This window comes from Ursus americanus, chromosome 18, assembly GCF_024610735.1.
Source record: "Ursus americanus isolate L20-20 chromosome 18, mUrsAme1.1.p, whole genome shotgun sequence".
Classification (NCBI taxonomy): Eukaryota; Metazoa; Chordata; class Mammalia; order Carnivora; family Ursidae; genus Ursus; species Ursus americanus.
Genome location: NC_142144.1, coordinates 320215 through 342612, shown reverse-complemented (window position 1 = coordinate 342612; position 22398 = coordinate 320215). Strand labels below are relative to the sequence as shown.

At 49.7% G+C, this 22398-nt stretch overlaps 1 protein-coding gene across 6 annotated transcripts in view; it reads left to right on the top strand.

The window, feature by feature from the left end:
• The window catches only part of EHMT1 (euchromatic histone lysine methyltransferase 1), a 140720-nt gene that overhangs the window by 84415 nt on the left and 33907 nt on the right, over positions 1 to 22398 (top strand). For 3 of the 6 annotated variants that reach the window (XM_045803686.2, XM_045803687.2, XM_045803685.2), the window contains exons 7-15: positions 2553 to 2630; positions 4257 to 4377; positions 7313 to 7444; positions 10713 to 10858; positions 15836 to 15979; positions 17325 to 17551; positions 18336 to 18509; positions 19724 to 19806; positions 20892 to 20998. In XM_045803686.2, the coding sequence (XP_045659642.2) occupies positions 2553 to 2630; positions 4257 to 4377; positions 7313 to 7444; positions 10713 to 10858; positions 15836 to 15979; positions 17325 to 17551; positions 18336 to 18509; positions 19724 to 19806; positions 20892 to 20998 (1212 nt within the window). The remainder of the gene's footprint in view (positions 1 to 2552; positions 2631 to 4256; positions 4378 to 7312; positions 7445 to 10712; positions 10859 to 15835; positions 15980 to 17324; positions 17552 to 18335; positions 18510 to 19723; positions 19807 to 20891; positions 20999 to 22398) is intronic. The other 3 variants (XM_087869137.1, XM_087869136.1, XM_087869135.1) reach the window with 2 other exon arrangements.

Below are 22398 nucleotides of genomic sequence, written 5' to 3'. Positions count from 1 at the left end.
GGGAAGACCTCTTGTTTGTATGAGGGAAAACCTCTTGTTTGTCTGAGGGAAGATCCCTTGTTTGCCTGAGGGAAGACCTCTTGTTTGTCTGAGGGAAGACCTCTTGTTTGTATGAGGGAAAACCTCTTGTTTGTCTGAGGGAAGATCCCTTGTTTGCCTGAGGGAAGACCTCTTGTTTGTCTGAGGGAAGACCTCTTGTTTGTATGAGGAAAAACCTCTTGTTTGTCTGAGGGAAGATCCCTTGTTTGCCTGAGGGAAGACCTGTTTTTTGTCTGAGGGAAGATCCCTTGTTAGACCTGAGGGAAGACCCACTGTTTGACTGAGGGAAGACCCGCTGTTTGTCTGAGGGAAGACCTGTTTGAGGGAAGGCCAGTTACTTATCTGAATGAGAAGATCATTGTTTCATCCTCCCCACATCGCCTGTAAGTCCAGAATAGTTCTCATCAAGACCATAAGAGGACTTTCTGTAGAACAGCTGATGTGGGAATTGTGTGCAGCAAGCACAGGGAGAAAAAAACAGCAGTTAGAACTACTGGAGAGTGATTAAATGGGGATTTGTACAGGAATGGGAAAGCAATGAGTGAGTGGAACAGGAAATCCCTAACAAACCTATCTGTATGTGAACATATAGTTTACTGTAAGGATGGGGTTTTTATTTTTATTTTATTTATTTTTTTAAGGATGGGTTTTTAGTTTGTGGTCAAGGGAATTGTGAACTCTTCAGTAAATGTTATTGGGACAATTGATCTTTTGGGAGAAAAGTAGAGGGGAACTCTTGCATCATGTCACATTGGAAATGTAAATTCTATTCTGGAATTGGATAGTGGTTGTGTTTGCACTACTTGGAATATACTAAAACACAGAATTGTACACTTTTTTTTTTTAAGATTTTATTTGAGAGAGAGAGAGTGAGCGGAGGGAGGGGTGGGGGGGAGAGAGAATCTTCAAGCAGACTCCCTGCAGAGCACGGAGTCTGCCGCAGGTCTCATCCCACAACCCTGAGATCATTACCTGAGCTGAAATCAAGAGTCAGACACTTAACTTACTGAGCCACCCAGGTGCCCCTGAATTGTACACTTTAAAAGCATGAATTTTAGAGTAGGTAAATTATATTTCACTAAAGCTGTTATTTAAAAAATTAAATTACAGAAGATTTAAAGTGTCAACATAAAATATCGAACTGGGGAAGAAAATGTTAGAAACTGTTTTTCTAATCTCAAATAAGGAAGACCTTCTAGTGCCAGACACAGATCCAGAAGCACAAACAGAAAGATGGAGAGGTTTGACTTGTCCAGATAAAGTCTCAACATTTTTGAATAATAAGAAAGACCAGAAGCAAAGCTTCATTTGATAGGGAAAATATTTATAACATATTTAATAGACAAAGCATTGCTATCTTATATGTGTGTAGCTTCTACTAATGAATAAAGCAAGGAAGGACCTAGTAGCAGTGTGGACTGAGGGTTTGGTCGCATGAGACAAAGTGGAAGAAGTAAGAAAGTATGTGAAGTTAGGGAAGTTGCTCAGTTCCTTGTATACTTGGGGATGAAGACCAGAGTGATTGTGCAACCCCTTTGGAGGGCCGGTGGTGCCTTTGTGGGCATTGCTGATGGCAGCAGTCTTGGAACTCCACATCTGTAAAGAGGAGTGTGTGTCTGTTGGTTTGTTCTGGGGGATTCTTAGTTTGTGTAGAACGCAGCCTCAGTGTGAATCTGATAAGGGTGTGCCTCCATTAGGAAATGGGGAAGTTACTGCGGGCAACCCCACAAAGACCCAGGCTGGGGGTGTGCTTGACCACATCCCTGCCTCGGGGGGTGGATGGAGAAGGGGTGAATGGATACACATATATTTTAGTGTGTTTGCATTGAAAATGTATTCATGTATTACCTGTGTGGATAGAAAAGGTAAATACAGTAAAAAAAAAAAAAAATGAGGTACCTGTATTGCTTTGATATGGAAAGAATTCCAAAACATATTTCTAATTAGAAGAAAGTTTCATTCACAGAATTGTGTTTGGTGCTCCGCCAGCCAGCAGGCAGAATTGTGCTTCCTTGTTCAGGCCCATTCGTGCCAAACATTGGCTGTAAGAAGTGTGAGCAGCACTAGTGTGATGGTCCTGGGGGCTGCACTGGGCTCTTGGGTGGGTTAGAGGGTAGGTTTTGCATTTTGTATTCATTTTTTGGCCTCTGGAAATCTTTTTACTGTGTGTTTTGTTACTTTTTAATTGAATTCTCCTACGCATAAAATGCATCAAGTGCACTAATCTTCAGCATACAGTCTCTTACGTGCCGAGGGGGCTGCCTTCCAGATCAGTACAGAAATGCAGCAGAGGAGCAGCCCACCTGGGATTGGGGAAGAGGCAGGTCTCGGAGCTGGCATCCGTCACTTCATGGACACAGCATCTGTGTTGTCTTCCCCCCACGCCACCTGTGCATGTGCATCTCCAGTGCTAACTGCCAGTGTATCTAGTAATATGTGTTTTTATCAAGTCACCTCCACTGAAGGGTCTCATTAGTTGTGTTTTCTTTTTGGCTTATTGTGTGGCTGGCCAGACGGACGGCGAGTCTGAAGAGGAGCAGGAGTCAGCCGGCACCGGGGAGGAGGACGAGGATGGAGATGAGTCTGATCTGGTAACCCCAGCCCCGCACTCTGATTTCGTGTTTGGTGGCAGAGTAAAGCAGGAGGCTCTGTAGTCTGTCCAGCCCTTCACTCAGCTGTCATTGCGAGTGTGTGCTTGGAATCCAGGGCTGTGATGGCGGATCTCGTCCCAGACCTTGGGAAGGAGCATGAGAAAAGACATCTGAGCAGAGAGCCAAAGGAGATGGGCTCAGCTCAGGTGCTCCTTGGGCAGGCAGGGCTAGGAGAGGGAGGTCGGGGCTCTGGTGTGAGGGGAGGTAGAATGGGTAGGAGTTGGCAGCAACAACAGTGGCCATGATTCTGCCCTATGACCAATTTGAGAGAGAAGGAAGGATTTGAGGTGTCTGATGTAGAGCCAGCAGGACCTTTGGTGGGCTGGATGTCACACGGAGGTAAGGGGTCAGAGGGCAGGGGCACTGGGTCTGTGGGAATGGGGAAGCAGGGGCTTGGAGATGGGAAAGAGCACAAGCTTCAGGATGGTGCCCAGAAAGCACCCAACAGGTGAGCATTTAGCAGAGAAGGAGGAGTCGATGTGAGACTGGGGAGGGTCACGTGAGCTAAGAAATGTTCCCAAGAGGGAGACACTGGTCCCTGGCGTCGGCATGTTGTGTGGCTAGATGAGATGAGGACTTGGAAGGGACAATTGGGTTTGGTGATAAGCGACCGTGAGCTTGGGGGCAGTGCTTTTGGAAGTTGGGTCTGAAATTCTGCAGTAGGGGGGCCAGGGGTGAGGCAAGGAAATGGAGTGCAGGGTGGATAGGGCTTCTCGTGGGGCAGCAGAGGAGCCCTGTGTGTGCTGGCTGGCCACCGCAGTCAGAACTGGGAACCCAGCACCACACCTGGTGTGTCTCCTGTCTTGTGATCACGTTCTTGTAAGCTTCTCTGTATCCCTATCACTGTATCACTTATTTGTGATCACTGACATGATTTCAGTGACTAGTATTCGGAAGCTTGGATGTGATTATTCGATCGGCTTCTCTGTGTATCCCTAGGGACCAGGGGCTATGAGAGCCTCGTTCTAGACCAATGAGATGTGGTGACAGTTCTTGCTGTATGTCTGTCTGTAATTCGTGGCTGTTAGATGCCCTTTCTACATCTTAGATTTTAGAAATAGATGGTCATAAAATCTTAAAATATTGTAAATTAATTATAACTTCTTTCCTTGTTCTCCATGTAGATAATTAATGTGGACGTAGATTCTGAAGCAGATTGAGGCATTGATTGCTCCTTTTCTCATGAGCAGAATGAATGGATGCATATGATTAAAAGTGGATTCTCTCACTGAGCTTATTTATTTATTTAGTTCTTGAGTAGAACTTTCTCATTCTTTTTTGTGCCCAACTCGAGTGAGATTTATAAATTCCATTTAAATGTTCTTGGCTTTTCTTTTCTTTTTTCTTTTTTTCCTGTAAAATAACAACTTAGTGCGATTTAGGGGAAAACATGAGTATTTTTAAGAATGGGACCAGAAAAATGTCTGAAAGTGAAATTAATCTTCTAGTTGAAGAAACAAGATATAGCAGGTATTTTATTTTGCAAGAAAACAAAACTTCTAGTACCTTTTGCTTTCAGGAGCTTCCATGCTTTGCTTTTTCTATTCCTGCCCCTTTGGCTCTCAGAGTTCTGAATCCAGTATCAAGAAGAAGTTTCTCAAGAGGAAAGGAAAGCCTGACAGCCCTTGGATCAAGCCGGCGAGGAAACGGAGGCGGAGAAATAAAAAGAAGCAAAGCGGTGTGCTGGGTAAATGTGGTGTCCACATTCGAGGACCGTCTGGGTGGGAAATGGGCCCATGGGAGGCCGTCCTGGGGTGGGGTTGGGGTTCTTTGTAGGATTTCGTTTGAAAAAGGGCCTCCAGTGTTTTAAGGGAGAAAAAATGTATGAACTTTGTTAAAGACACTCAGGTGATCCTCAGGTGGCTTCCCTTTGGCAGGCCTCTCTCAATGCTGGTTTCATTGTTGAGTGTTGAGCTAATGGGGATTATTCATCATCTTCCGTGTGTGACCAGGGATCTGCGGCTTCTGAACGTTGTATGGTTACTGTGGCTACCCTTGGTGTCAGGCGTGGGCCATGCCCAGGCCCATACAGTGGCTTTCGGCCCTTTGGTCAGATTCCCCTGTTCTGGAAGTAATTTTGTTAAAGGGGATGCAGGGAAAGAAATGGCCCTGAAATCCAGAAGGTGAGCAGACCTAGTGGGCCAGGGTTCACTTCTGACAGCTTCGTTGTAAATTTGACATGTGATATAGTGCACATAATTCAGGTGCAAGGTGCTGAGTTTTCACACGTGTATGACCACGAGACCTCCACCACAGTTACTGTCACGAATGCCCCTGCTGGCACCTGGTGACCTTTCCCTCTCCCCAGCCAGCCCTCCCCGTCCCTAGGCTCCTCTCCTCTACTCTCTGTCTGCAGGTTGGTTAGCACTGTATAGGACTTCATTTGAGCGAATGATTGGGTAGGTACCCTTCCGCTGTCTGTCGTCTTTGTGCATACCTGCTTGAGTCACCCTCATCGTAGTACCAGTGGACAGTTGGCCGGGGAGTATTCCGTGGTACGGCTCTCCGTGGTTTATTCTTCACCGGATGGATGTGTGGGCTCTTTCCCGTTTTTGTTTCTTACAAATAAAACTCCTGCGAGCATTTGTATACAGTGTTTATTGATCAGAGGCTTTCATTTACCTTGGGTAAATATTTAGGAATGGAATGGCCAAGTTGTATGCTGTATGTCTGATTTTTTAGGAAATTGCCAGGCGGTTTTCAGCAAGAAACCTGAGTTCCCCTCTTTAGCAGCACGAGAGCTCTGCTCCTCTCTGTCCTTGCGACACTTGTCAGGCTTGGTCTCTGGCCCCAGTGCTGCTGGGGCACCGCCGGCCTTGCTGTGCCTTCACTTTGTGTTTTCCTAGTTGAGTAGGGAGGCTGCCCACCGTGCCCTTGTGTGTCTTTTGTAAAGGTTTCTCTGTTTTGCTCATTTAAAAATCAGTTTGTATACCTTCTCATTGACTTGGAAGAGTTCTTGCAATATTTCGGATAAAAGTCTTTTGTTATATACACATTTTGCACATATATGCGCCTAGTAAAAGTTTAAAAAAATTTGTTGAAATCAATTTATGAATTATTTTCTTTTTAAAATGTACGCTTTTTATGATCCCAGAAATCTTATAAGTCAGGGCACAAAGATTTTGTCCTGTATTTTCTCCTTGAAGTTTTACAGTGTTAGGCCTTACGCGTGCATCTCTGGCCCATTTCAGTTAGCGCTTGTGTGTGGTGTGTGGCAGAGCCACGCCTCTGTTGCGTGTGGATGCCCAGTTGTTCCTGCCCCATTGCTTACTTGAACTTCTTTCTCTGTGTCACCCTTCGGAACTTTGGTGACCGTGGATGTGTGGACCGTTTGATTTGTTTATCTTTACACCAGCAACACAGAGCCAAGGGGCTCGTCCTCATTTCCACAATTCAACATGAGCTGTTCTTCTCCAGCCCCTGATGCACACGTAGGTTGGCTTAGTGGACGAAGCCAAGAGGAGAGCTGTGTGTGGCGCCTTCCGTGAGCTCCGTCTCTCTCACTCTTGTTTCCGTTTCCCTTCACCGCAGATGACTGGCCAGTGGCTTTTATGCTGGCTAACAAAAGCATTGGTAGACTCAAGACTTGGATATAGTGTGAAGATGTGTGCTTGAATGTTTATTCACGTAGGGGCTTAAATTTATCTCTTTCTGTAGAGCGTTAAAATTGCCCAGACTACTCATGTTCTTCACGTGCGCGATGATGAGCTGAGCTCTCGTGGTGGTTGGCTTCTTCCTGTCTGTCCATGAGCTCAGGTGCAGAAGGTGACATGCGTTCACAGGCCTCAGGTGCCACGCTGCTCTGTATTATGGCTCCCTTATTTGCGATCACTGACATAATATCCATGACTAGTATTTGGAAGCTTGGTTGTGAAAAACGGGCACCTGCCCTTTGCTGGCGTTAGATATTATCCTGAGTGAGTGTGTAGTGTTCACAGGCTTCCTCGGTGAAGTCTGCTCACAATGGCAAGTGCCCATGTGGGTTCTCCAGGAATTATGGACAGGCCTCAAGGGCATAGGAGGCCTGAGTCTGGGCAGGGCCCATTTCCAGGCCCCTCAGTTGTATTCAGATTGCATTGCCCTCTCGTGTGTGATGCCCTTCATAAAGCAGCGGGTCTGACGGGTGGATGTGTCCCTGCAGTCCTGCATCCTTTCCCTGTGAATCCTGAACTCAGACGTCTGCAGGATCAGGCCGATTTCCCAGCAACACTGCACCTATGGGGCGGCTTCTCAGCTGCTTTACATCAGCCGGTCTTCCAAACCTTCAAATCAGAATTTTCTGTTTTATTTTTAAAGTAGTAGTTACGGAACACTTATATACTGTGTTTTTATGTTTTCTTGGTTATTTGATCGGCTTTTCTCTGACTGGTATAGTTACAGAGAAAGGTGTTTCCAGTTCCTTCTTTTTTGTGATACAGCTCCCCTCATCCCATGAATAGTCTGTGGAAATGGGGGAATTAGCAAAATGAGGCACAGGAAAGAAAATGAGTGAGGCTGCAGTATCCTGAACAGGGATGGTGTTCGAGCTGGTTGTTTTGAATGGGTTAATTAGCATTCGCCATGGTCTCTGCTGGAGAGGCGTGGCCCGGGTGCAGTGTTTCACGGGTCCCCTTTGAATGCAGGTTCTGAAGCATACACGTCATCTTCAGGAAGTGCAGAGCAGACGGCACCTGGAGACAGCACAGGGTACATGGAAGTCTCTCTGGACTCCCTGGATCTCCGTGTCAAGGGGACACTGCCCTCACAAGCAGAAGGTGAACATCTGTGCGGTGACCAGGCCGGGCACCATCTTGCTCTTTGTTTGCTGGGGGTGGCCTCGTCTTAACGTGATGCCCCCTGGTGGGTAGTCATGAAATGTTCGATTAACTGCATCCCTACAAGGTGACCCAAGTGGATGCACTGGGGCACGTTTGCCCACTCTCCCCGCAGCATGGGAGTGAAACATCTCGCACAAGATCAGGTTGTTGGTGGTCATGGCTTACAACATTCCCCCTGTCAGTCATAGAGTTCCTGCTGGAAAGGGGTCCTCCTGTCCTGACTGTGTTTCGGGAAATAAACTGGTGGTATGAATTTGAATAGCATGGCTTCGTCATTGTCTCTGACTGTGACTGTGGTTGGTGTTCATGTGTGTTCTGTACTGGAACAAAGGGTGCACCTAGTGCTGGTTTGGGCCTTGAAGGTACAGGTGTACCCATAGCTCCCCAGGTCCTGTGCCTGGAGTGCTGGGTGTGGGGATAATCAGCTGGCCCGAGTTGTGCGGGGCTTTCTATCACTGTTTGCTCTCCTTGAACTGTTTAAAAACCTTTCGTCAATGAAAAGTAACTAATCACTGACTATTTTGGAGAAGCTGTTTAAAATGTAATATGGGGAAAATATAAAATCCCTAAGTTGTTTACATTCCACATGGACCTTGCACTTGTGCGCTATGCGCTGCTATAGGAGTTTAACCTGTCAGTGTTCAGAGGACATATAACTGGCTTTTTAGGGTTTTGAACACTAGAGAAATTTTGATCACCTCTTTAATGTGGGAAGTCACACCTTTAGCCTAAGACACATTGTAGACTTTCCATCAGAGAAACCATTGTTCTTCTTCTTGCACCAAATAGAGTAGAACGCCTGGCTAATGTCCTGAAGTTGTTGGCATAGTCCCCTCATACTTTCTTTCCGCATGAAGGATCATTTTTCTAAACCTGCTTTTAGGGTTGTCTCAGGAACTTACAGATTTGGATATAAGCTGCATATAGTATTTCATCTAATCACACTGCCCCCTGCTGTGCCCCGGTGGTTAGAGGTGAGGAGACCGTGGGGAGCACAGTGGAAATACCTGTTGCTCACGAGCGCAGTGACCTTGGGCTTGCCCCAGTTTGTGTGTTTTTGTGCTTATATGCTCTTTCTGGTAAAAGTAAGCGCCAAACTGGTGGCAGCCAAGTTGGAGAAGTAGGAGAAAGTGAAGGCTTCCTGAGACTCTATGACGTTTTGTAAGTTGACTTCTTAAACTTCATTTTTCTTTGATTGGTAACCGCTGATTGATCAGTCAGTGATTGGTCTGTCTAGTCATACTTCTGATTTAGAGTATCAGCACATTGAAGACACAAGTTGCATTTGCATCTATGCCTTTTTCTTAGTGTCTGAGTTTTGGACTCGGGGGCGGGGGGCACTTGTGGAGCCCGAGCTGGACAGGAAGGACAGAGTACCTCAGGCTCACTGGAGGCCTAGCGGTATGCTCTGGGTGCAGAGGGCAGCTGATGGTTCTGGGTCATGGGTCCAGAGGGTCCGGGCTTGAGCCTGCAGCAAGTTGGTGCATAATCAGACATGCCGCTCGCATGTCCTCCTTCCTGGCGTCTTTGCTGCTAGGTCTGTCGAGTTGAAGTGGAGTGACATTGTGGTCCCAGCAGATGATGGGACGGAAGGCCAGGAGTGGATGGTGTGGAGATTTTGGGGGGAGCCAGAGCTCAGGGGCGGTGGGCATTTGGTGGGGTTCTTTTGAGCCATTCCCTTGGCGTCCCTGGTGGCTCCCACTGCTGGAGACAGGGGCACGCCCCATGTTCAGAGCCCCCATGTTCAGGAGGCGCCTGAGCCCCTGCTGCATTGTCCCTATGTGGGAAACTAAAGCCCAAGGCCTCGCTCCTGCCTTCGGCCTTCTCAGCCATGCTGGCCAGCTGCTTGTGCAGCCTGTGTCTTCCTCATTGTAAAATGTAGTTGCTAAGCAGAGTCATCGGCAGGGCTCTCCCAGTTTTAAACTTGCAGTGACGCTAATGTTAGTTCTAGCTCAACGTTTCCCTGTTCCCTCCCACCGTGAAGGAAGGGTGTCCCTCTCTTGGGGTGTAGGTGACCTAGAGGCTCGGAAGTTTCACAGGGCAAAAGGAGCCTGTGGGCTCCTGCTGCCGGTCATGGAGGACCCTGCATCCTGAGTCTCCTGGTGAGGGCCAGCCTCAGGTCACACGTAAGGGTAGTAGTGGGCAGTGAGGCCATGTCCTCCATCCCCCTGTGGGCCCACTTACAGAGGTGTGGCAGCAAGAGTCCATTATTCTCTCTCCCTTTTTTTTCCTTTGTTTTGTTTTCCTTTTCCTTTTCCTTATTGTTTTAAGTAGGCTCCACACTAGGCTTGAACTCATGACCCTGAGATCATAACCTGAGCTGAGATGAAGAGTCGGACGCTCAACCGACTGAACCACCCAGGCGCCCCAAGAGTCCATTATTCTTAACTAAAAAAACTAATGGCGAGCGTTGGGGATGTCGATCACCTTGTTTCTACTTTGGCTATCTCACAAGAGGAGAACATGAAATGTGTCTTCCTTTGAAAGCAGCCAGACCCTGTTACCAGGTTGGATTGAGGGGTCGTACTGGCAGCCAGCCTGCACCTCCACCCCTCGAGGCCGGCCTGGCTCCGGCTGTGCTCAGATTGGGCTGAGGTCCTCCTTCTCTCCTGGTGTCTTCACCATAAATTGGGGACGAGAAGGAGATAAGATGTACCACTCTTATTACTACTGTCACCGTTGGTCTGGCGTCCCTCAACTTGTCCCTCCTCAGTCTAGCAAACATCCTGGATAAGTAAACCCAAATGGAATCAAATGTTTGTTTCTGTGGCTGCAATTCTAAAACCAAGTGAGGAGAAGAAGGTCTTAACATGTATTGAATGCTTTTTTTGTGTGAAAACCAGAAGATTTAGGGGTAGCTAATGAAGGTATAGTCTCTTTCTGAACTTACGTCCTGGCGTTTGAGAACGTGAATTACCCAGTAATTCTGATGGTATGTTAGTGGGAGAGGTTCCCTTCCCCGGTCCCGCCGGCAGTGGGCGCTTGACAGGCGGGCGGACCCTCCTGCTACGCAGGGCTGCTTGTACCAGCACAGTAATTGAGTGTTTTCTTCATTGCACATGAGGTTTCCAGAAAGACCATGTCATTGGTCACTTTCTGGACTGTCATCTTGAAGTGGGGACCTCGTGCCACTGCAGGTAGTGGAAGCCTGCCTGGGCATGCGCTGTGCTGTTGCTGACACTCACGTGTGTTTGTGTGACTTTAGGGCTGGCCAATGGTCCTGACGTGGTGGAGACGGACGGCCTTCAGGAAGTGCCCCTCTGTAGTTGCCGGATGGAAACCCCGAAAAGCCGAGAAATCACCACTCTGGCCAACAACCAGTGCATGGCTACGGAAAGTGTGGACCACGAAGTAAGCAAGCTCATTTTCCATGCAGCAACAGGACGAGGCAGGACCCCAGAAGTGTGGCAGAAATGGTGGTCTTGCAGGCCTGCCATCCCTTCTGTAGTTTCTGGGTGGACCCTTGGACACAGAAGAGCTCCCCTCATCTGCTAGGGCTGTTTGGCACCCCAGAAACACACTTCACACTGGATAGACAGAGTAAATAGCTACTTGGTCTCCCCCAACCTCCCCGCCCTTTTCCTTTCCAGAGTAAGGAGTTGGTGTCCTGACAGTCTCAGAGGCTTGACTGTGTTTCTTCCCTCCCATCCCTCTCTCCTTTCCTTTAGCATCTTAGGGACTCATGGTCTTTTCTGTATTCAAAGTGTTATAAAATGAAACATAGATCCAGAAAACAATACAGGACAAATGTTTGCCTCATGAGTCTGTCCAGCGTGAACCCTCTGGTAACCTACCACCAAGGTTCAGAATCTGACCGGGACCTGAGTGGCCCCCATTCTGCCATCTGTAGTGCTCACCTCCCTGTGTTTTCAGAACAGCCTCACCATTCCATATGTAAACCCGTAGACACTGTTGTCCTTTTGTCTTTTAATTTACACACACTCCCCCTCCTCTTCTTTTCCTTTCAATTTTTCTGTGGAACAACCCGGGCCACGTGGCCGCGTCATCTGGGGTTTATGGGTCCCACAGTCATGGTGCTATTCAGCTGTTCCTCTGTTCTCCTCATACATCTGCAGCTTAATGCAGAGATGGACCAGACTCTTCTCACTCCCTCTGCAGGACTTTAGGAGGACGTTAGCCCAAGTATTTGAGATTTCCTGGAAGCTCTGCCACATTGGCCCCAGCTCTTGGGCTGCCCTCCCCTGGTCCTCCCTGCGGGGTTTCCCAGTGAGGATCTCGTATTTCAGTATCCCTGTCCTGGGGTCCACGAGACACTATCTTGGTCTTCCTTCTCCTCCTGTTGCAACACCAGCGTTGCATGCGTCTCGTGGCTAAATGGGTTTTCCTCTAGACACTTGAGTCTTGCAGCCATGGTAGCTTGATTTTGTTGTAAATGTTGTCTTTGGGTTGTGGCTTTGCTGTCTAGTTGCTATTTTATGTGGGATTCCAGGAAATTCTTAGGCCACTGCTGTTTTCCCCAAAATTGTTTTGTGGTCTCCCTATCTCATGTTTAGCTGCTAGCGAGCAGCCCTTCCCAAAACAAGCTCCTTTGTCTTTTTTTTTTTTTTTAAAGATTTTATTTATTTATTTGACAGAGATAGAGACAGCCAGCGAGAGAGGGAACACAAGCAGAGGGAGTGGGAGAGGAAGAACCAGGCTCACAGCAGAGGAGCCTGATGTGGGGCTCGATCCCATAACGCCGGAATCACGCCCTGAGCCGAAGGCAGACGCTTAACCGCTGTGCCACCCAGGCGCCCCCTCCTTTGTCTTTTTGTGTTGTCAGGCAGCTTTATCAAGGCACACTTCACACAGTAAAAGTCACCTTTTTTCGTGTGGTTCTGAGTGTAGGCAAATGCGTATAATCACGTGACCACCACTGCTGTCAGGAACTGCTGTTCAGGTCTTCTGATGCTTCTCTGACTCTGTCCATCAGTTGCTGAAGGAGGCGTGTTGGATCCTTCAGCCATATAGCTTTCTCCTTCCAGACCCATTGGTTTGGCCTCTTGTGTGTGGAGACTGTGCTCTGTGCTCACGCATCATGACGCGCTGTCCCTCTGCAACCCCGGGAAGACACCTCTGCTGACACTCGTGTGCCTGGTACTCACGTGCGCACCTCACTTTCCTTTGATTAATGTCTGCAGGACACGTTTCCACCTTTTACTTTTCACCTGTCTTTGTCTTTAAAGTGGATTTCTTTAGACGGCGTGTAGTTAGGCTTTACTCTCACGTATAATCTAACATCTCTGTTCTTGACTCTTGTTCGGATCATCCCCACCTCGTGCGTTGTTGCTGTACTTGGGCTACGATCTAACATCTTTATGGTGTTAGGGTTTATGTCATCCGTTACTCATTTTTCTCTATTTTTTGACTTTTGGATTGAATTTTTTTATGATTCCAATTTATTCCACTGTTGGCTTTATTATGTAAATCTTCTTCTGATGTCTGCAGGCACTGCCCTGGGGTTTATAGCACTCATCTTTACTTTGTCACGGTGTACCTGCCCTTGATGCCACATTCGTTGACTTGGTATAAGAATCTTACGGTAATGTGGTCCCAGATCCTCCCTCCCATCTTTTGTCATGTGTTTTAATTTCATATGTGCTAAAAGCCCACAGGGTATTGCTGTCGTTTTTGCTTAAACATAGAAGTAGTCTTTGGTTGACTTTCATTTAGACCCTACCCCGGGACCGCTCTCCCTCTGTTGGGTTGGAGCCCGGACCAGGCTGTCATGGCTGTCCCACAGCTCAGGTCTGTGCCGACAGCGAGTTCTCTCCCTTGTGTGGGCCTGGGAATGTCTTTGTTCTGCCTTCGTCTGGGGGGTATTTTTGTGGGCGTAGCACTCTTACGCGTCTGCAAAGGCTGCTGCTGTGTCATGGTCCGTGGTTTCTGAGGGGGTTGCTGGCCACCCTTCCTGTCTTCGTTCCTCTGATGTGATACCGAGTTTTTCTCTGGCTGCTCCAAGGTTTTCTCTTGTCTCTGGGCCTGGGCGCCATGGTTTTGGTCTTTCATTTGTCTTTCTCTTTCAATACGTATCCCTTCCAGTCTTTCTGAGCCTCGTGGACTTTGATCTGGCGCCTGCTTGTCCTCGAGCCTTCTTGCCTGGCAGCCCTTACTCCTCGGCCTGGCTGTCCTCCCCTGTCTGGCACTCTGGTCACACGTATGTCAGCTTATGTGATACTGTCTCAGCTGGTGGGTGCTCTGCTCTTTTTCCTGTTTCTGTTTTAGGTTTGGGTTAATTACATTGACCTTTTTCAATTCAGTAATTTCTTCTTCATTGTGGAATATACTCATGAGCCAGTCGTATGCATTTATCTGTTTCCACATTTTTTATTTCTACCATTTTTATTTGACTTTTCTAACATTCCTGGTGTGCTTGTGCGGCATCGGGGCACCTCCCAGTCTCCTCCTGTGGCTTGCTCTGGTTCTTGGCCGTGTGCTCAGACTCCGGAGCAGAACCCCTCAGCCACAGCACCTCTGCTGCTTTGGACCAAATGATTCTCTGTGCGGGATCGTCTTTTTTTGGTTAGATGTTTAACAGCATCTCCTGTCCTGCTTGTGACAACTGTAAATGTTCACGATGTTGTTAGATGTCGGCTTGACTGTGTGTCAGTCTCAGAATTCCTCCTGTTTGCCCGTGCCAGCTCTTCACTCTGGTTCTCCCAGTCTCCTTCCCCTGGGACAGCCACTTTGACCTCTTTGAATTTTTCTTTATATTTAAAACTTTTTTCCATAGTTTTACATAACCCACTTCCTGCTGTCATTTCTTGACTGTCTACGTACAAGATACGGCCTGTTGGTTTCTGACTGTGGTGGAGGTGCTCCCCTTCTAATTCCCCTGCTTTCTCGTTACCCCACCTGCAGTATACATTCTGTCTGTATTTTTGGTGAAAACTGTATTTGCGATTTTCATAACACACTGTGGAAATGCTCACAGCTGAGCCAGTGGCATGCTTGGAGTACATTTCTTCTCCTAAACGCCTTCTATTTTCCTGAGTTAATAATTTCCTCATTTCTCATGTACCTATTACAAATTCAGTCCTAGATCAATGGAATTGCACATTTCTGTAGGCATTTTCAGCACCTCAAGTCTGTCTGGGTCATAACTCTCTCATCTTGGTGGTGCATACCCTCAGTAGCTTCTCACAGAAGGTTGCTGGGGAGATAGATACCTGAGACTTTGTATTCTGGAAACGCTTTCTCTGAGTCAAGAACTCTATGTTGGACACGGTTTCCTTTTTATTTTGAGATTGCTCTTTGTTTCGTTGTTGCACGGTGCTTGCTGCACGGCTGGGCTGGCTTCCTCCCTGGCCTCCTGCTTCCCGCCCGGGAGCGCGCTGGCGTCCCAGGCTGCTGCTGCCTCCCACACAAACAGGGACGGGTGCATCCTTCCAGTTCGTGTACCCTTGCTTCTCTCTGTTTTACCTTTATTTTAGGTCCCCTAGATGGGAGCCTCCAGTTTTCTTCTTTGTTTTCTAAATTTTTGCCTGTTTGCTTCACTTTTAGAAAATTCCGCATCTTTCTTTCTAGCACTTCTGTAGAAATTTCCCTTTTTCCACCTTAATTCTAATTCCTGAGTGCTCGTTTTTGTTCCTTGAGCATGTCTTCCTTTATTGCCTCCTGTTCCACTGTGAGAATGGCCACGAGGTCTGTTTCTTTAGGGGCACTGGTGACAGTTTCTTACACACTCTCCTGCCCTGGCTTGTGCTCGTCAGACGGCTTCTGATTTCTGCCTGGTAACTTTAGTCTTTGTGCTTTGTCTTTGCTTCTCCCACTGGACCAGATGTCGGTCTGGGGCTTGCTGTCCGCTGACTCTGCATCACTTGGTGGGGGTGGCAGGCACGGTCGGCTGAGCAGTTGCGGGGCAGGGCGTGGGGTCATCCTCAGAGGCCTGAGGCAGGGTGCTGTGGGGGTACACCTGGGCCACACTCACCCCATTGTCTGTGCAGCTAACCGGTAGCCCTTTGTCTGATGTTTTGCTCTGGCCGCCCTGACCACTTGTGGGGCTCCATGGATTCACAGTGAGGGTCCACTGCTGGCCCATGACGTCCATTCTGCCCTGCCTGGTGTATGTCCATTTGTCCTCAGTACCTGGCCTGCACCCCAGCTTGCCCAGGATGTTTTCCTCCATTTGCCAAGTTAACCACTTGCTCCTGTGACACTGTGCGTGTGGCCACCTGTCAGGCTAACTGTTCTGTTCTGGCAGACTTGCAGAAGACAGAGCCCTGCCTTCCCCTCAGCGTCCCGACCCTTAGAGTCTGCCTCAGACTCGCATCTGCTGGGCTCCTACCCAAAGGCTCTGTGGCTGACCCTGGTCTTGTGTGATTGCAGCTGGGCAGGTGCACCAACAGCGTGGTCAAGCATGAGCTAATGCGCCCGTCCAGCAAAGCGCCACTCTTGGTGCTGTGTGAAGACCACCGGGGCCGGATGGTGAAGCACCAGTGCTGTCCTGGCTGCGGCTACTTCTGCACAGCGGTAAGTGCCCGGCTCGCCGTGTGGGTCCCCAGCTGAACAGGCTAATGCCAGCGTTTGCTCCCTTCCTCCTGCTGGCTGACAGTTGTGGCAGACACCTCCCAGCAGCTCCCGAGTCTGGGGGCCCACCTGGAGGCCCCCTCTCACAACACGCTCTCTTTTTGCTACGTGCGAGCTTGCAGCCTCCCGGGGACAGATGGGAGATGGGAGGTGGGCGCCCTCAGCCCCCCTCCTCCTGCTCCCTGTGTCTGAACACACAGCGGCCTTGCTCCTGGGCAGGGGCCTGTCTGCCTTGCCTTCTGCTTTGCCTTCATCTCTTAGTTTTAGGGTCTTTTCCATCAGTTACTTCATTTCACATATGCCTGTGCCTGGGGTGCCCGTAAGAACGCAGGGAGCCCTGCGGTTCACGTGGCCCACAGCGGAGCGACCACCTGGGCCAGCAGCTTCTCTTCAGTGGCTGCTCTTGGGATTTCACACCTGTGTACCCCTCCTTGTCTTCCACATCCTTGTTGCTTCTGCTGGAAAAGAGGGAGACTGCTTCTCTGTGTCTGTTGACCCTTAACTCCCAGCAAGCACATGCTACTCTTAACTGCTTCTCATCCTGCTGGGGGTTTACCTCCGTGGTGCCAGCAAGGGTCCTTTTTTGAGGCCATCATGGGTTTGCCTAAAGTGCCCCTCAGTGATGCTGGGTAATCTCTGTGGAGCACTGTTCCTTCTCTCTCTTCTGAGGTTCTCTTTCCTAGATTGTCCTCTGGGGGTCCTTCGTGAGACCTGGTCTTCTGTGCAGTCTCTTCTTGGCTTAGAACAGCCGGAGAGTGAGGCCTTGGCCTCCTGGGGTGTGGGGGTCAGTCAAGTGGCTTCTCCCCACTTTGCTCTCTTTCTTTTAAGTAGCGGTGGGGCAGGGTGGGGGTCATCTGGGTGGCTCAGTCGGTTAAGCATCTGACTCTTGGCTTTAGCTCAGGTCACGGTCTCAGGGTTTGTGGGATTGAACCCCGATCAGGCTCTGTACTCGGTGCGGATTCTGCTTGAGATTCTCTCCCTCTCCTTCTGCCCCTCCCGCTCTTACTGTCTCTTTCGCTCTCTCTCTCTCAAATAAATAAATAAATCTTAAAAAAAAAAAACAAAAAAAACCACAAAACCAAAAAAACAAAGCAGGGGTACGTGTGGACACACCACAGACATAGGACATGGGTCTCCTGCTTACCTAGCCAGGGACTGGGATCCCCAACTGGCCTCTGGGCCCCTGGCCCCCAGAGCACACTCACAGGCAGGTTCAGTAGCACTTTGTTTACTTTCATGCATGTTAGCCCTAATTTTAAGCAATGATTTCTCATCCTCCTGTTTCCAGGGTAATTTTATGGAGTGCCAGCCTGAGAGCAGCATCTCTCACCGCTTTCACAAAGACTGTGCCTCTCGAGTCAATAATGCCAGCTACTGTCCCCACTGTGGGGAGGAGATCTCCAAGGCCAAAGAGGTGACCATCGCAAAAGCGGACACGACCTCCACCGTGACGCCGGCCCCTGGGCAGGACAAGAGCTCCTTGGTGGAGGGCAGGGCTGACACAACCACAGGCAGGTATGCACCCAGTGCAGCCTTGGTCAGCTCCCCCAAAGGCCTGTGTGTCTTGAAGTGCTGACCCCGGCGTGTGTGTGCGCGTGTCCTGTGCCCCGGTGGAGTGTCTCTGCACGTCCATGCACATCCGTGCCCCCTACACATTTGTACATCTGTGGCATGCAGGTAGAATACGAAACGTTAGCTTTAGCTGGTACAATTACTGCATTATATTTTGAAGGCCCTAGCTAAACAAAAAAAGAATTTTATTAAGGGAAGGGTTCATATTGGGAATATATAACGTAATAAATACCTCACTGATACAGAGAAAAGTAATACTTCGTCGAAGGCTGTTTAAAAGAGCCTTGGACTGTAGGCATATCAGGCTGAGTATTGGGAGGAGGCCGATTCCTTCTTGTTGTTCTGTGCTAACCCTGCTAACCTGTAAATGAATGTGACATACTTTGAATCAAACTTCTGGGAGGGTTTCCTCCCTCTGGGCTGAGCAGTGGGTTTGATGGCTCCAACTTGGAAGCTCACTCACAAGAACAAGCTTGAACGTGGTCCTGAAAACCGTGGAAAAGTTGTCCTTTTGCTTTGAATGTCACTTTTTTCCTGGGAATTTGCCCTGAACTAGACTGATCCAAGGACTGAACAGAGAGCGAGTCTGAAGCTGTTTTCACGCTCAGAAGAGCAGGACAGCTGCAGGGGTCTGAGTGAATCATGTGTGTTTTCATTGGTTTCCACGAGAAGTGGAGTTTTTCACGTGTCTGCAATTGAGCATGTCATTTGTTTCCTACCCCTCAAGCACTGCTGGACCACCGCCACTGGAGGATGGCAAGCCTCAGAGCACAGCCCCCCAGGCAGCTGAGGGCTTTGACCCCACGGGGCCTGCCGGGCTGGTGAAGCCGGCCCCCGGCCTTTCCCAGGGACCAGGAAAGGAGACCTTGGAAAGCGCTCTGATCGCTCTGGACTCAGAAAAGTAAGAACCAGTCTGTAATTTCAGATGTGGCTCAGGGCCTGACCTACTGACATCCGCCCATCTGGACGTTCCTTCCTGCAGATTTCTCTTCCCTCCGTGTCAGCCACTGGGGTGTTGGCGCCCGCCCATGTGTCTGTAAATCCCCCGGCGCTTCCAGGACTGCCATGGTCGCACTTGCCCAGGGTCTGTACCCCGTGTGGCACCTCCTGAGGGTCACCGGGCTCCCCCACGGGGTCGTGGGGCATTACCAAGGAGGTCACTGTAGCCTTCTTCAGCTTTTTGATTAATGGTGTTCATTTACATATTCACGTATTTTTACACTGTTTCAGGAAATTGTGGCAAGCTGTCCGTTATATTAAGAGCAAAAGGTGACTTCTTTGAAATCATAAGTGAGGATAGTCCCGGTGAGGCTTTTAAAGACATTTCCCCTGGATATTGTTGACCCCCTGGTGTTGACCTCAGGACATAAGAGCAAATGCCACTTGGCTGATTTCCTCATCTGTGAAGTGAAGCGTTGGATCAAGTGGCCGTTCAGGCTTACCTGCCAACTCCCAGATAGTGCAGCCCTGCAAGAGGGCCCCGAGTCTGTGACCTGTGAGCCAGGCAGGCGTCCTCTCCCGGGGAAGCCCACCAGCCTAGTTCACCAGGGTCTCAGGCCAGGCCACGTGTCCTCCCTCAGGGCAGTGCGCCTCTCTGCTGGAAGGGGCGTATGTCACGGTACTCTTGATTAGGGGAAGCTCAGGTGTTAGGACACATTGCCGAGTCCCCCATAGCTTTCACTCCGTCAGTCTCCAGCCTCATCTGTGGCCCTGATGTTATGGTGACTGTTGCATCCCCCTGCCCCGCTCGCCAGGCCCAGGCCGCATGCTGAAGGGGATGGGCTGGGCCAGGTGGGCCTTCCTCGACCCCACGCTACAGCGAGATGGTTCGCTCTGTTGTCACAGTACGCAGTCGTCACAGTACACAGAAGCCTCAGGAGCCATTCTCCAGTTGTGGATGAAGAAGACAGTTGCTCGTTTTTATTGTTTTTTTCCTGTGTGATGCGTGAGCCTGGTGACTTTGGTGCCCTTGTCCCTGAGGCATCAGTAGGTAGACATCCCCAGGTCTTCGCATCCTGCAGCGAGCCTCTGTACATCTGTGTGTGTGGTGGCGGGTGGGCTGGGAGCTTGGGTGAGGCCACCTGGTGGTCACCGCTGTCCGTGCTTCCCCCGCAGACCCAAGAAGCTGCGCTTCCATCCGAAGCAGCTGTACTTCTCCGCCAGGCAAGGGGAGCTGCAGAAGGTGCTGCTCATGCTGGGTAAGCAGCCTGTCACTCCTGCTGGGGTTGCCTGACCCTGATGCCGCAGGAGCAGGCAGTAGTTTGTTACCTTTTTGAGGAGGTGGGTCTCGGTTTGTTTTCTTAATCTGTCTCTTATTTCCCTGATCTGCGCTCAGTGGTGGTCATCTTGTGCATGGTGTTCGTATTCCGTTATTTGTGGCGATAGACATGTTTTCTGTGAATTTCTCATTTTTAAAGAGGAATGTGGTGTATGATTAAGAGAAGATGTAGATTCAGGAAAAGGAAGCTGAGTGAGTGGGGCCAACTGTGCATTGGTGGCAGGAAGGCGTGTACGAGGCCTGTGCTGGTGGAAGCCGGCTGTGGGCAGAGCAAGACATACTACACTGACGCACCTGCTGGTGCTTTCAGACCCTTCCCAGATCTGCTCCACCAAGGAAGGGGCACTAGTTTGATTCTGAGCTTGCAGCTCGAGGCTCTGTTTCTCAGGGTTCAAAAGAGTGATTAAAAATCCCTTTACTTGACAATCAAAGGAGACACTCAGTGATTTGTTCTAAAAATGTAAGTTATTTAATGTTGACCAAAATGGCAGTTTTAGTCATTTTCCCCATAGGCATTCCTGGCTGCTCTGTGGCTGGTCTGTCAGTGGATTGTCCACGGCAGGCCTGCTGGGATCGTGTGCACCAAGCCACGTGTATGTGTGTGAGGCTGCCCAGTGGGCCTGTTGTCCCTGCCCTTAGCAGGTGCCCCCCAGCCTGGGGAAGGCAGAGAGCAGGAGTGCTTGAAAATACAGAAGGAACCCCAGGGAAATTCTGGGAGCCCCTGAGTTAGACAAGGGCAGTGAGGGAAGCGTTTTATATTGTTAGGTAGTTCCTGGCAATAGACCCACATGTTGAATTTTGTGTGAAACTAGCATACTTCCTTTTGAGTCTTAGCAGCGTGTTTGGAGGCTGGCTTCGTTCACTCTTACCAGACATGGGAGGTGTTGTGTGATGCTGGTTCTTGGTGGTCGTCCACCTGTGCCTTTACTAGCCTTTGTCACCACCCTGAAGTGGTGGGAACAGAGGCTGCTTCCAAAGTAACCGGTGAAACCTGTTTGTTCACAGTTGACGGAATCGACCCCAACTTCAAGATGGAGCATCAGAACAAACGCTCCCCACTGCACGCCGCTGCGGAGGCCGGCCACGTGGACATCTGCCACATGCTGATTCAGGTCGGACGGCGTGGCTCTCCACAGAGCCCTCCACCCACTTTCTCTTGTCTTTGTCGAGTAAAATACACGAGGCTCATAGTTCCGAGAGCCGAAAAGTCAAACAGCACTTCCTGGCTCAAACAGAAAACCAGCGTTTCTGTCCCTCCAGTCCTGGCACACCCTGGCCCTGCTGTCAGTCCAACAGCTGCTTCTCTGGCTATTTTCTAGATTTGTTGTTTTTGTTCCTGTTCTCCATTCAGTTTTTAATATCAATTACTGACTTTAGAGTGTGGAAAGGCTTGGCCCTGGCATGCGTACCCCGCCCCCCCCCCCGCCATCCTCCCCGTTTGATCACGTCCTGTGTTGCTGAGGTCAGTGGCAGAGCCCCTGTGTTGGGTGGTCACGTCAGTACTTCCGGAGCTGGCCACGGCGCCTACGAGAGCGGTAATTGTCGTGTGCTCTGTTGCCTCCTGCTGATTCATTCCTAACCCTCTGAACAGACTGCCTCTTGTCTCCGTGTCACCGAGAAGTCTTGTTGTTGCTTGCTCCCATGCCCTCTTTCTCTGGGACACCCCTTCCCTGACCCTGGCCCTGTGTTGGGCCCCCTGTCTGCTGGAGACGACATTTTCAGCCTAATCCTTTATCTCTGGATGCTTCAGGAAATTTCCTTTGGTCCACTGGTCTCAAATCTCACTGCGATGCAGTGGTCTTTTGACTCCTTTGGAGTATTTGGTGTGTCCTTTCGATGTAGACATTCCTGTCCCTTGTTCTGGGGTTTCTGGATGCCACCTTCCCATCTGCCCTCTGGAGCTCCTGTTCTCATGTTAGGCCTGATGGACTTGTTCTCTGGCCTTCGCTTCCTGCCGTGCACCAGCTCTTCATCTCCCCTCCCACTTGCTACATTGTTCTTGACTCACCCTCCAGCTGCTCTGGGGATTGCAGTCTGTGCAGTCCCATCCTGAGATCCAGAGTCCTTTCTTGCTCCCTGAGAGTTCCTTTTTTGTACCTCTGTTCTTCCCTTGTTTCTTTGAAGATACTACAGTAATTTTGAAGTTTTGTGCTGCTCTGTTCGGTTTGGTCTTTCTTTTTTATAGGTTTTCCTCAAGTGCCTAATGATTCCTGTTTGTTCACATCTAAAGTACTAAAATGCTGGTGGGGGGTCCCTGTCTTGTTGCTGTTGGGTGCCCTGCAGGCACTGCTGGCGAGAGAGGGGCACGTGTGGGCTGTCTCCTGCGTGTGCCTCTGTGGGAGCCCGAGGTGCCGAAGGCCGGGCTGCCGGGGCTGCTCCCCTCCCTCAGCCTCGCCTGTGTGTCTTTCTTGACGCCACAGCTTCTGCCAGTGCGTCTCCACTCACCTGGAGTGTTTTCTTGTTGTTCTGATGGGTGCTGATGGAAGCGGCAGCTGTGGGCAGAGCAGGACAC